Consider the following 14993-nt stretch of genomic DNA (forward strand, 5'->3'; position numbering starts at 1 on the left):
TGTTCACGTTGCAGCTGGGGAGTCTAGTGCAGGTCCATGTGCCACTGGTCAACTGGTTTTGACGCTACTGCAGGTTCAGCAGTAGCTTACAGGTAAGCAAGTCTTTTTATTTGGGGGGTAGGGGGGATAGAGTCCACTTAAGCTATGGATCCCATGTGTTGGGGACACCTTAGGAAGGTCTGGGCCCAGTTGCTCAGCAATTACTTGAGTGGTGGGCAGGCGTCCCTGGCAGCTGGGATTTCAAGAGGTGCAGGTTTCTTTAGTTTTGGGGGCCCTGGGGCTTAACATGAGGCTAGTCACTTAGCCCTTGTAGTCACTTCTTCTGTCCTGTCACAAGTGGAACTAGTTTCCTCGAGTGAGCACAGCAGAGACAGTTCTCTCTGTGGTTGGCTTGGGTATTGCAGGTGCAGTTGAGTCTTTAGTGCAGCCTCTCATTGCTGGGTTCAGGGAGCATCAGGGCAGTAATTTTTCTGTCTTTTTCTAGTCTGATAGTGATCTGATGACTGGATCTGTGGTGCTACTTATATGCCATCTTATGGTTTGTGGGAGGGGAGGAATCACTTGCAAATGAGGCAATAGTTCCCATGAGCCTTTCCACTTTACGTCACTTTTTCGGGGTCTGGCTAACAAACCTACACTGGCCCTCTTTACCCAAATTCAGGATGGCACAAGCTTTCTTCCCCTCTGAGCCCTGGGCACACTCATGCAGTGTATCAGCATAATGAGCCATTCTTCCTGGGGATCTAGTTTGGCAACCTAAATCCGATCTCTACATTGAGTCCTGTTTAATTTAAACAGTGAATTTGATATATTAGAGTAAAATATTTGGTGGGCCAAAATGAAAGTAAGCAATTAACACAGTGGCTAGTGAAACTGCATGTTATCCCGTGGGACCACTAGGCTTGTTGCAGTGAAAACTCATTGTGTGTGTTCATTGTCAGGGCATGCTTGTACAAAAGGATCTCACCCTTCTCTTTAATATTAAGCACCCTGCCAGTGGGGAGAAGGTACCTGGGCCTTCTCTAGGAACGGTTCATATTAAAAAGGAAATATTTGTCCTGGCAAGAGTTTTATCTTGCCATTTCAAGTTGGCAGGTTTAAAACTGCTCGACTAGGCTGCAGTGGCAAGCTTAGAGTCGCACTTTAACCATGCCAATGTGGTGTTGGCGCAATACGTGCTGCATTCTACTGTGGGCATTTAATTTACTAGCCCTGGGTACTGCTTGTTCCCTATACTAGGGACTTACTTTTAAGTTAAATGAGTCAGTCCGGTATTAGCCAGTTGCACACGCACGTTTTTGGTCAGAGCATGTGCACTGAGGCTTGGACAGCAGGGTTTAGTGCACTCTACAGTTGAAAATCCAGCAGCATCAGTCCAGAATCTTGAGGGGTTGATCATTCAAAAAAAGTAATTTCCTACAATTTTCCTCACTGATAATAGTGTTGACCATGAAATTATGGTCTTACCTCGGTGTTTGTACTGTGTTAATTCTACATTCACTTTTATGGGTGCCAGACAAAAAATAAAATGTCACAATCTTGGTGATCTCTGTTCAGCCTACTGTTTCACTTTTTCAGGCTCTAAGTAACGGGATGGGCAGCTCTGAAACCTCAGCGGCACCCTAATGTTAATCAAAAGTCCCTGAAATGAAAATGACACCACTTAATTTAGGGTCCTACTTGGAATGTAGGTAGTGATGTTGAAGATTGTGTCTGAATCCGGGTGTTAAGTCAGTGGTGACTGGCTGTCTGGTCACTTGTGTCTGCTCAGGACAGTTTCTCGAGGTTAAAAACATCAAAGCCCGATTAATTGTAACACTTTAATTTTGGGCTTAAGTAGTTATGTGACTCCGCATTTATGTGTTACCCTAGTCCTACTCTTTGTGCATCTAAATGAAGGATTGGAGCATTGCATGCTCATAATAAAGGATATAGGTGAGGGATGTGGAAGTTTATAAATGTGATGAAAACTGGTGGCAAAGTAACTTAATATTTCTAGCATCAGATGTTTTTCCCAGTCGGCTTTGCTGTTTGGATCTTGTGGCTCCAGGTTACTATAGGTCTATTAGAGTAGCCTTCAGACTGAGCCTCCATTTATCTGTGAGAAGCTTTCTGGGAAAGTGACAAGTTTTCTCTTGGTGCATACAGTCTAGCTATTGTTGCATGCAAGTAAGTTCTTACTTTCCTGGGGAACAGCAGCCACACTTCTTCTTTCAAGATTCCCAGATATGAATTTGTTCTGTAGGGGAAGCAGCAAGCCAACAGAAGTTCATTTTTAGCAGTATGTTCTGATCAAGTTGACTTGGGTATTCAGAGTTCCACACAGACCCGGTGAGATCACTGCTTTTATGTGAGTGGCCAGCAGCTGCACCGAAAGAAGGTATGGGTAGGAGAAACCTAGTCTAACTTAAAAGTAGCTCTGTCATCCAAGAGGTTATCTTTGTTTCAGGTAGAGGGCCTCAGGACCAGAGAACGGGAGTTCCCTTTGTCATTTGCAGAGCATGGCAAAGTGGCTGGAAGAGTGCTGTCTGCACCACCTAATATCATAGACTGCCATATTTCATATTATCCTTTATTTCTGATGCATGTTTTACCACACTACCAATAATCAGGCACCCTGAATTTATGGACCGTCAAATCATCCCAGCTTGTCTCATGCCCTTTAGTGTGATGCACTCGGCTTATTGTTTTTCCTCTCTAAAACTGCTGGTGATTGATTATGCAATAACTGTTTATTTCTGTATTTGACTAGCATTTGGGTAACCATTTAGAAAAATCACTTTCTTTTTACTAATTTGCAGTAAAGCACTGTTTGCATGACTTATATGAATGTGATAAACATAAATGTTTAATTGTATGATCGATGCGTAACAAAATTCAGCACCAAGTGCAACTTATTGGGCTACCTGAGGTTGTTCTTCTGGTGGCAAAAACAGTCAACATTCAAAACGTATCTGATTTGGTAGGAGCCCCCCCTCCCACCCCCACACACCTTCTTGCCAAATTAAGCCACTCTATCTCATGCTACCCACCCTAACTCTTTGTGTATTGCCTTTCTAGGGTGGCTGAGAGTTAACTAGGTGAGACAGATGTGCCACTGCTGTGCAGTATGTCAGCTTTTACCATGTTAAGCATTGACTTCTCCACTAAAACTAGATTGCTCCTTGTTACCAAGTAATACAGTTCCCTCCTTGCCTCTGAATTGTGCTTTTGATGGCTTCCCGAGAACTTGGGTAAATACTCTTTTCTGCAGTGTGTATTTCAGTTTTGTGTAATGCTGTAGCAGTTCACGTTCTTGCATCTTGGGCTGGATTCTAAATGTCCATTTTAGCACATGTATCCCTATTTGTAGGATTATGCATAGATATGAAATAAACCATTGAGACTTCATTGTAATGAAGCAAATCGGATTTCAAAAAATAATTATCTTTGCAGGGAAGAACAGTAATCATTGAACAAAGTTGGGGAAGTCCAAAGGTGACAAAAGATGGTGTCACAGTGGCCAAAGCAATCGAGCTGAAAGATAAGTATAAAAACATTGGTGCTAAACTAGTACAAGATGTTGCCAACAACACAAATGAAGAGGCCGGAGATGGAACCACCACTGCAACTGTACTAGCACGTGCCATTGCCAAGGAAGGATTTGAAAAAATAAGTAAAGGCGCAAACCCAGTGGAGATCAGGAGAGGTAAGCACTAATACATTGATTCTATTAATCTTTACTTTCCTCATCCTTCTCAAAATAGTTTTTGAACACATTCTATGTAAGCTAGTTTGGAAAAATTGAGCTTTTTTCACAATCGTATAGTTGTCCATTTCTGAACTGCTGCTTCATCGTGAGGGTTCTTTGTAAACATTAAACAGGAAATGGCATCTGAGGCTAATGGAACATTGAGATGTTCTTTCTAGTGATCACACAAGATTGAATATGGAAAGCAGGAATGCTGCTCTGTATACAGTTGCTGTGTGTAACTCTGTAACTGCTCTGTCCTATAGAATTGAAACTGAGTTGCAGTTGGCACTGAGCCTGTTTTTGCGTCGTTCTCTAAGGGATGCAGACTCATTGTAAAGAAGTGTCCTTTGATAGGTGGGGGGTAGCTGATTCGTGTAGTAATGCTTGATTTATGCCTCTTCTGTCCCTTTCTCCTGCATGCCCTACTTTTTCATGGTACAAGTAAAGTGCCTCCGTATTTTTTTTTTTTTTTTAATTTGGTATTTTTTTCAGTTGCAAGTTTACCATTGTGCCCAATGAAAGGAAAACCGTGCAATGTTTAGCAAATAATTTATGGCTTTTCTAACTGAGACACAATTGCTCATTCTTGAGACATGAAGTTGGTTAACAATGGATTTTATTTATATTGTTTCAAAGAATTTGCGGAGGTGTATAAAGTTCTCTATAAAAAGTATGTGTGTGGTTGCAGTCCGACAAGAGAACTTAAGCATGTAAGGTTAGTGCTGATTCCCCTTGTGACCAAGGTGTGTGTGTGTGTGTGTGTGTGTGTGTGTGTTAGATCGCATGTGTAGCTGCAGATACACATGCTATACATATATTGCCATCTAGTGTTGGGCTCGGAGAGTTACATGATCTTTTTCTTTGAAGAAGCCTATTTCAAGTCACAGGATCGAGTAACTCCTCCTCTCGGGGATAGTGCGCATGGGCACGGACTCCTTTTGTTAGATTGTTTTCTTTCCGCCGTCTGGTTCGAACGTGTTCCCTCTCGCTCTGGGATTTCCGGTTTGATAATTCTCTGAACTTTCTATCTTCTCTTACCGTCTGTATAGTTTCGAATGCGGTTTCCCACTGCACTCAATCCGAGCTTACCATCGGGATCGGTAAATGCCTTTTCGGGCCTACTGCGTCACAGGCTTATGGATCGGACTCCATTCCGATTCTGACCTCAGTGCCACGGCAAGTTTCCCTACACAGACCAGCATTCGGTGTGTGATCTTTGCCTTTCTCCAGACCATTGGGAAGAAAGCTCTGAGGAGTGTCTGTCTTTTCGCTCGAAGAAGACCTTGCGTGATCGGAGTGCAAGACGATTGGATATGGCATCGAAATTCACAGAGCCCACCACCGACATCCTTGGTGAAGAACAGGCACAAACGGCAGCCTTCATTCCAGATTCGGACTCTGACCGAGGATCAGACGAGTACAGCTAGACACGATCTGCGGCGTAGTACGTGAGTACATCAGTCCCGACCCCAGCAAGTAAAAACATTAATTTAATAGCAATATCAGCCTACCTCCAAAGCAGACAACATATGTCTGTTTGGAATTCTTGTCATAAAACCTTTTATGGAAGGTCTTAAGAGTTATTCCACCTACAGCTCCAGCATGGAATCTTAACATTGTACTCACACGACTTATGGGTCCACCACTTGAACCCATTCATTCTTGCCTTCTTCAGTTTCTCTCATGGAAAGTTGCTTTCCTAGTAGCAATTATTTTTTTACGAAGAGTACATGAAATTCAAGCATTCACTTTAGAAGAACCTTTCTTCCAGGTACACAAACATAAAATAGTACTTCAGACAAATCATTTTTTTTTTTTTACCCTAAGTCGTTTCACCATCTCACATTGATAAGGCAGTGGATTTACCAGTTTTCTGTTCACAGCCAGATTCAGTTGCTGAAAGAGCTCTCCGCACTTTTGCTCTCAAAAGAACTCTAATGTATTATATAGACATAACAAAAGACTGTAGAAAATCTAAACAATGTTTTGTTGCTTTCCAACAGCCTCATGAAGGTAATCGTGTTTTCGAGCATGGGTTAGCCAGATGGATAGTAAAGTGTATTCAAACTTTCTATCTCAAGGCAAAAAGGCAACCATTAGTAATTCCTAAAGCACATTCCACTAGAAAGAAAGGTGCTTCGATGGCATTCATAGGAAATATACCAATGGCCGACATATGCAAAGCAGCCACATGGTCCACACAACACACATTAACTAAACACTACTGTGTAGATGTGTACTCTCGACAACAAGCACATGTTGGTCAAGCAGTGCTTAAAACACTATTTCAAACTAGTTCAACTCCTACAGGCTAGCCACCTCTTTCTTGGAAGAGGAACTGCTTTTCAGTCTATGCACCGCATGTGTATCTGCAGCCACATATGCTATCGAACGGAAAATGTCACTTACCCAGTGTATCTGTTCGTGGCATGTAGTGCTGCAGATTCACATGCACCCTCCTTCCTCCCCGAAAGCCTGTAGCCGTTGTAGTACTTTATCATGTAAATATGTATATACATTGCATGGACATCTTCACTTTCTATATATATTTGTACTTATACAATTCTTCACTCCTTACTTCACCCTCCTGCCAATCTAACAAAAGGAGTTGATGCCCTTGAGCACCATCACTGAGAGGAGTCTCTCGATCCTGTGACGCTAAAGAGGCTTCTTTGAAGAAAAACAACTTCTAACACTCTGAGTCCAACACTAGATGGCGATATATGCACAGCATGTGAATCTGCAGCACTACATGCCACAAGCAGATGTACACTTGGTAAGTGACATTAAATATCATTTTTTTTTCGTTTTTGTACTTCATAAATGTCATTGTTACATGTAAGAACCTTCCTTGGGTTTTTCAGCTATTCACAGGGATCTCAGCTTATCCATGGTTGCTCTTCCTTGGGTGCTTCACTATTTTGATGAAAAGTGTTTCTGAACACTGCCCGACGTTGAGTGGTGTCTGGTCTGGACGTTCACAATGTCTAACTTGATGGGGAGGGATCCTGTTTAGGCAAAAGGGGATGGGATCCATTAATACTCAAAACAAAAAACGTGTTGCCCCTTATACTTTGAATCTAAAACAAATTTAAACCAAAAGTCCCATGGTTATTTTGTGCTTGAATTTAATAGGAAGTAGTCTTCACGCTTTTAAATCTTTTTTGTCCTCAAAGCTGCCATCTTTTCATAACGTACATTCACAGTCAAAACTGAAATTGGTGATAATTCAACCACTGAATTCAAACATCAAAGAAAATGTTTCATTTTACTTGTGCATTTGATATTAAAGTATCTAATCGCACAAAACGGATACCATATTGACCTCCATGACTTTTTTTGGGGGGGGGGGGGTGGGCGAAGGGGAGGGACTTAGCACAGAACAAAAGTACATAAAAGGTTATTTTCAATATGAACAATAATTACTTCATTGTTCATAAACTTTCATCAACACGAATATACATGTGTCCAACATAATCTTTCTTCTCTATCACTGGGAATATAACATCATCCTCAGTGTCCTGGTTTACTGATATCCTATGGGCCCATATGTGGTGGTGGCGGCGGCACTGTAAAGTACCCTTGTGTGGTTCTGTCAGATATATACAAGTCCTTAACCACCTCCAATAAATGGCTGTCACTGGCAGTGTGGGTTATTTGCCTACCTACCGCACTGATTTTTACACCAATGCATTTTGACCTATGTGGGCCTGATGGTTAATGGTGAAGGTCTTCCTCAGAGCTGTGCGAATTCTAATGGTGGACACTTCTGAAAATCCTCAATATAATATTCAGAGGAATCGCGTACTCGCTGCAGTAATCGTCATTTGTTATGCTGCTAAATGCCAGTCTTTCACATCCCCGGGGCCGTATTGTAAGCACGATCCTTCATAGTGTGTACCTCATTTACTTAATCAGTAAGTCTTAAGGGTGCAAGTGGTGCATCCAAGAAACTTCTCCAGTACTTAAAATCAGGCATGTATCCTTACGCAGCAAGTCCATGTCCTCTTCTCTCCCCTGCTGATATCCTGCAGGGTTGCATCATCCTGGGCTACCGCAACCCTGCAGGATATCAGCAGGAGTAAACACTGGCTTCTGCTTACACTTAAATCTCCTGTTAAAAAAACAGCCTGGTGATCGGGAAGTGAGGAGAAGAGATTGATCAAATGTCCTGGACCATGGATCCTATCTATCCGAAGGGGTGTGGAATTGGTTAAATGTTCACTTGTCCATGGGACTAAAACACACAGAAGTACACTCTCCTGCTCTAAATCATTTGCTTTGTCTGGCACCAAATGTGCATCCACTGTGCTTTGCATCATATTGCAAGTATATGCAAGTCGGATTTCTTGTGCATGGTGAGGCTGCCCTGGAATTCCCTTTTATTTGTTGCTCCTGCAGTTGTCCTTTTAACTGAATAACCGTGAGATACAGAAATGGAGTCCGAAAGAGTGTTGCTCTGAGAGTTGTTACCATACACTGTGTATCTTGCAGGGTTATTGGCATAATCTGTTGCAAGGTGTGAACTGTGTGAAACCAAAAAATATTTGATACTGGGACCAGCTTCTAGTTAGAGCCCTGAATGTGACTGCTGCTGAACTCTTATTTGATATCCTGGAAAGCATGCTGGAGGAGGCAGGTGTTTGAGGTGGTCTAAAGTGCGAGATTGGTGTAATTAGATGTAAATATTTCACTTGATGGAGACCGCTATTTCACTGGGATTAGATTTGTGGCATGCAGGTTGCAATTATTTTTATATATATATATATATATATATATATATATATATATTCGTTCGATGGCATGTGTAGCTGCAGATACACATGCTGTGCACAGTCCGCCGTCTGGTGTTGGGCTTGGAGTGTTACAAGTTGTTTTTCTTCGAAGAAGTCTTTTCGAGTCACGAGACTGAGGGACTCCTCCCCTTTCGGTTCCATTGCGCATGGGCGTCGACTCCATCTTAGATTGTTTTTTTTCCGCCATCGGGTTCGGACGTGTTCCTTTTCGCTCCGTGTTTCGGGTCGGAAAGTTAGTTAGAATCTCGGAAAAAAACGTCGGTATTGTTTCGTTCGGTATCGGGTTAGTTAGAACAAATCGACACCGAATTTTGAAGAGCTCCGGTGGCCCTTCGGGGTAATTTCGATCCCCCGTCGGGGCCTGGTCGGCCCGACCGCGTGCGACTTCAAGACTGATGGAACGGACCCCGTTCCGCTTCTGTCCAAAATGCCATAACAAATATCCGTATACGGATCAGCATTTGGTCTGTAACTTGTGCTTGTCCCCCGAGCACAAGGAGGATACGTGTGAGGCCTGTCGAGCGTTTCGGTCCAGGAAGACGCTGAGAGACCGAAGAGCCAGGAGACTACAAATGGCGTCCACGCCCACAGGTCCACATCGGTTCGAGGAAGAAGAAATTTTCTCCATCCACGAGTCGGATTCCGAAGAACTCGACACCGAAGAAACGTCAACCGTGAGTAAGACGTCGAAAATTAGGACTCACGAAAAGTCCACAAAAGCCCAGGGGACGCCACCGCCAACAGGCCATGGCTTAACCCAAAAACAAGGTGACCGAGCCAAGGCACCGAAAATGGGCATGCTGGTGTCAGTCATCCAACTCCGGTCGTGATACCGCCACACAGCAACCTCGGAGCCGAGACAGCGGCTCCGAGAAACCTCTGCACAAAGACGGCACCGAAAAGATTCGGCACCGAAACATCGAACCGAAGCAAAAGAAAATTTCTTCGGAGCCGAAAAGGACTTCCGAAAAGGTTTCGGTCCCGAAACACCCAGCCTCTGAGCCGAAAAGTAGTTCCTATACAGAGTAACAAGGGCTAACCACCCAATTACATAGATTTGAAGAGGACCTTCAAACTGTGGAACCTGACCACACACAGAGAAGGCTTCATATCCATGAAGAGACAGGGAATATAACCACTCTTCCCCCAATCAAGATCAAAAGGAAACTTGCCTTTCAACAAGGGGACAAGCAACCACAGGCAAAGGTGGCAAAGAGAACAACCCCACCACCTTCTCCACCACCATCAACACATGCATCACCAGCAACCACTCCCCCACTAATGCACTCACCAGCTCATACCGCAATGAGTCAGGATGACCCCGATGCATGGGATCTCTACGATGCTCCAGTGTCTGACAACAGCCCAGACTCTTATCCCACAAAACCTTCGCCACCTGAGGACAGTACATCTTATACACAGGTGGTCGCAAGAGCAGCCGAGTTTCACAATGTATCATTACATTCGGAACCAATTGAGGATGACTTTCTCTTTAACACCCTATCCTCCACCCATAGCCAGTACCAAAGTCTTCCCATGCTCCCAGGAATGCTAAGACATTCGAAACAAATATTTCAGGATCCAGTTAAAGGCAGGGCCATAACTCCAAGGGTGGAGAAAAAATACAAGCCACCACCCACAGATCCTATATATATTACAACACAACTGACACCGGACTCAGTAGTTGTGGGGGCAGCTCGTAAGAGAGCCAACTCTCATACCTCGGGCGACGCACCACCTCCGGACAAAGAGAGCCGCAAGTTTGATGCTGCGGGTAAAAGGGTTGCAGCACAAGCAGCAAATCAGTGGCGTATTGCCAACTCTCAGGCACTTTTGGCAAGATACGACAGGGCTCATTGGGATGAAATGCAACATTTAATCGAACACTTATCCAAGGAGTTCCAAAAAAGAGCGCAACAAGTGGTGGAAGAGGGACAAAGTATCTCCAACAATCAGATACGGTCTTCCATGGATGCAGCAGACACAGCTGCAAGGACAATAAACACTGCAGTCACAATAAGAAGGCACGCATGGCTGCGCACTTCTGGGTTCAAACCTGAAATCCAACAGGCTGTGCTCAATATGCCGTTTAATGAACAGCAATTGTTTGGGCCGGAGGTAGACACTGCCATTCAAAAACTCAAGAAGGACACCGACACCGATACAGCCAAGGCCATGGGCGCACTCTACTCCCCGCAGAGCAGAGGCACATTTCGGAAAACACCTTTTAGGGGAGGGTTTCGAGGTCAACCCACAGAAGCCACAACCTCTCAAACAAGACCTACCTACCAGGGGCAATATCAGAGGGGAGGTTTTCGCGGGCAATTTAGAGGGGGCCAATTCCCCAAAAATCGAGGGAAATTCCAAGGCCCCAAAACACCTCAAAATAAGCAGTGACTCACAAGTCACACACCCCCATCACATAACACCTGTGGGGGGAAGACTAAGCCAGTTTTACAAACTTTGGGAGGAAATAAGAACGGATACTTGGGTCCTAACAATTATCCAGCATGGTTATTGCATAGAATTTCACCAATTCCCTCCAAACGTCCCACCGAAAACACACAATATGTCAAAACAACATATAGATCTTCTAGGACGAGAAGTTCAAGCACTGCTACAAAAGGACGCAATAGAATTAGTACCAATTCAACAAAAGAACACAGGAGTTTACTCACTGTACTTTCTAATACCCAAAAAGGACAAAACTCTGAGACCAATACTAGATCTCAGAACACTAAATACCTACATAAAATCAGAACACTTTCACATGGTCACGCTACAAGATGTAATCCCACTGCTCAAACAGCAAGACTACATGACAACATTAGATCTAAAGGATGCGAATTTCCATATACCAATACATCCTTCACACAGGAAATACCTAAGGTTTGTATTTCAAGGAATACATTACCAATTCAAAGTGTTACCATTCGGAATAACAACTGCGCCAAGAGTTTTTACAAAATGCCTGGCAGTAGTACCTGCCATATCAGAAGGCAGCAAATACATGTGTTCCCGTACTTAGACGACTGGTTAATCGAAACCAACACGCTAAAACAGTGCTCACAGCACACAGAATATGTCATACAAACCCTCCATAGACTAGGGTTCTCCATAAACTACGCGAAGTCACAACTTTTACCGTGTCAAACGCAGCAATACTTGGGAGCGACAATCAACACAGAAAAAGGGATTGCCACTCCAAGTCCACAACGGGTTCAAACATTTCACAAAGTAATACAGGTCATGTATCCAACACAAAAGATACAAGTCAGAATGGTAATGAAACTACTAGGCATGATGTCTTCATGCATAGCCATTGTCCCACACGCAAGGTTACACATGCAGCCCTTACAACAGTGCCTAGCATCACAATGGTCACAAGCACAGGGTCAACTTCTAGATCTGGTGTTGATAGACCGCCAAACATACATCTCGCTTCTATGGTGGAACAGTACAAATTTAAACCAAGGGCGGCCTTTCCAAGACCCAGTGCCACAATACGTCATAACAGATGCTTCCATGACAGGGTGGGGAGCACACCTCAATCAACACAGCATCCAAGGACAATGGGACATACATCAGAGACAGTTTCACATAAATCACTTGGAAATGTTAGCAGTATTTCTAGCGCTGAAAGCATTTCAACCCATAATAACCCAAAAATACATTCTTGTCAAAACGGACAACATGACAACAATGTATTACCTAAACAAACAAGGAGGGACACACTCGACACAGTTGTGCCTCCTAACACAAAAAATATGGCATTGGGCGATTCACAACCACATTCGCCTAATAGCACAATTTATTCCAGGGATTCAGAACCAGTTGGCAGACAATCTCTCTCGAGATCACCAACAAACCCACGAATGGGAAATTCAACCCCAAATACTAAACAATTACTTTCAAATTTGGGGGACACCTCAAATAGATCTATTTGCAACAAAGGAAAACTCAAAATGCCAAAACTTCGCATCCAGGTACCCACAAGATCAATCCCAAGGCAATGCTCTGTGGATGAACTGGTCAGGGATATTTGCATACGCTTTTCCCCCTCTCCCTCTCCTTCCATATGTAGTAAACAGGTTGAGTCAAAACAAACTCGTACTAATAGCACCAACATGGGCAAGGCAACCTTGGTACACGACACTACTAGACCTGTCAGTAGTACCTCATGTCAAACTACCCAACAAACCAGATCTGTTAACACAACACAAACAACAGATCAGACATCCAAATCCAGCATCTTTGAATATAGCAATTTGGCTCCTGAAATCCTAGAATTCGGACACTTGCACCTCACACAAGAATGTATGGAGGTCATAAAACAAGCTAGAAAACCTACCACTAGACACTGCTACGCAAACAAGTGGAAAAGATTTGTGTATTACTGCCAGAATAATCAAATTCAGCCATTACACGCATCTCCAAAAGATATAGTAGGATATTTACTACATTTGCAAAAATCTAATCTAGCTTTCTCTTCCATAAAAATACATCTCACCGCAATATCAGCTTACCTGCAAATTACTCATTCAACTTCACTATTCAGAATACCAGTCATTAAAGCGTTTATGGAAGGCTTAAAGAGAATCATACCACCAAGAACACCACCTGTTCCTTCATGGAACCTCAACATTGTCTTAACAAGACTCATGGGTCCACCTTTCGAGCCCATGCACTCTTGTGAAATGCAATACTTAACGTGGAAAGTTGCATTTTTGATTGCCATCACATCTCTAAGAAGAGTGAGCGAGATTCAAGCATTTACCATACAAGAACCATTTATTCAGATACATAAAAAAAAGGTAGTTCTAAGAACAAATCCCACATTTTTACCAAAGGTTATCTCACCGTTCCACTTAAATCAAACGGTAGAATTACCAGTGTTCTTCCCACAACCAGACTCTGTAGCTGAAAGAGCACTACATACATTAGACATCAAAAGAGCACTAATGTACTACATTGACAGAACAAAACTAATTCGAAAAACAAAACAACTATTTATTGCCTTTCAAAAACCTCATACAGGAAATCCAATTTCAAAACAAGGCATTGCTAGATGGATAGTTAAGTGTATTCAAAACTGCTATCTTAAAGCAAAGAGAGAGCTGCCTATTACACCAAAGGCACACTCAACCAGGAAAAAAAGGGGTTACCATGGCCTTTCTAGGAAATATTCCAATGAACGAAATATGTAAGGCAGCAACATGGTCTACGCCTCATACATTTACCAAGCACTACTGTGTAGATGTGTTAACTGCACAACAAGCCACAGTAGGTCAAACTGTACTAAGAACATTATTTCAAACTACTTCAACTCCTACAGGCTGAACCACCGCTTTTTGGGGAGATAACTGCTTACTAGTCTATGCACAGCATGTGTATCTGCAGCTACACATGCCATCGAACGGAAAATGTCACTTACCCAGTGTACATCTGTTCGTGGCATGAGTCGCTGCAGATTCACATGCGCCCACCTGCCTCCCCGGGAGCCTGTAGCCGTTTAGAAGTAGATCTTGAACATTTGTACATTTGTAAATATATTACTTTAACCTTTATTATGTACATACGTATTCATTCCATTGCATGGGCACTATTACTAACATACACAACTCCTACCTCACCCTCTGCGGGGAAAACAATCTAAGATGGAGTCGACGCCCATGCGCAATGGAACCGAAAGGGGAGGAGTCCCTCGGTCTCGTGACTCGAAAAGACTTCTTCGAAGAAAAACAACTTGTAACACTCCGAGCCCAACACCAGACGGCAGACTGTGCACAGCATGTGAATCTGCAGCGACTCATGCCACAAACAGATGTACACTGGGTAAGTGACATTTTCCATATATATATATATATATATATATATATATATATATATATATATATATATATAATTTTATTTTTTTTTACAAATATTACACACAGCTTGCAGAACATTCGCACACACCTTTCCATTAGGTGCTCTTATCCAAGTTAAGTTTTCTGGCTGATCAAAACCAGTGACCTGACAGTCATGCTTTACATGTATCTCTGCAGTAGATTATCAACCCATTTAGCTTTCTCGTACAAATTGGAACCAGCAACCTTTTGATTGTTTACGAAACTACTGTAGGCCCGTTCCATATGCCATCTTGATTACATTTGAATATAAAACATGTAGTTTAGTTTCGGCTACGGTTAAACAACGTGTTTTATTTTCTTTTATCTCCCCCCTTTTTCTCTTTTACATCACCCCTTTGCTTTTCCCCCAATGGATTTAATTTTTAAAGTTTATTTTGTAGTTTTCTATTTGTTATTTGCACAAAATGATAGGGCCACACACTAAAAGCACTACATAGAGCAGACCCATTGTTCTACAGACTATATACAACGATAGTGGCAGTGGCCCTCCGGGGGTGTGATAGATCAAAGGTGAGCAATGAAAACCTACTCCCTTCCGATCTCTCCAGCCCC

General features: G+C 42.9%; 1 protein-coding gene across 1 annotated transcript in view; it reads left to right on the forward strand.

The window, feature by feature from the left end:
* Positions 1-14993, forward strand: part of HSPD1 (heat shock protein family D (Hsp60) member 1) — a 167471-nt gene that overhangs the window by 11778 nt on the left and 140700 nt on the right. The window contains exon 3 of the mRNA XM_069225827.1: positions 3436-3688. Within this exon, the coding sequence (XP_069081928.1) occupies positions 3436-3688 (253 nt within the window). The remainder of the gene's footprint in view (positions 1-3435; positions 3689-14993) is intronic.

The sequence above is a fragment of the Pleurodeles waltl genome, chromosome 3_1 (genome assembly GCF_031143425.1).
Source record: "Pleurodeles waltl isolate 20211129_DDA chromosome 3_1, aPleWal1.hap1.20221129, whole genome shotgun sequence".
NCBI lineage: Eukaryota > Metazoa > Chordata > Amphibia > Caudata > Salamandridae > Pleurodeles > Pleurodeles waltl.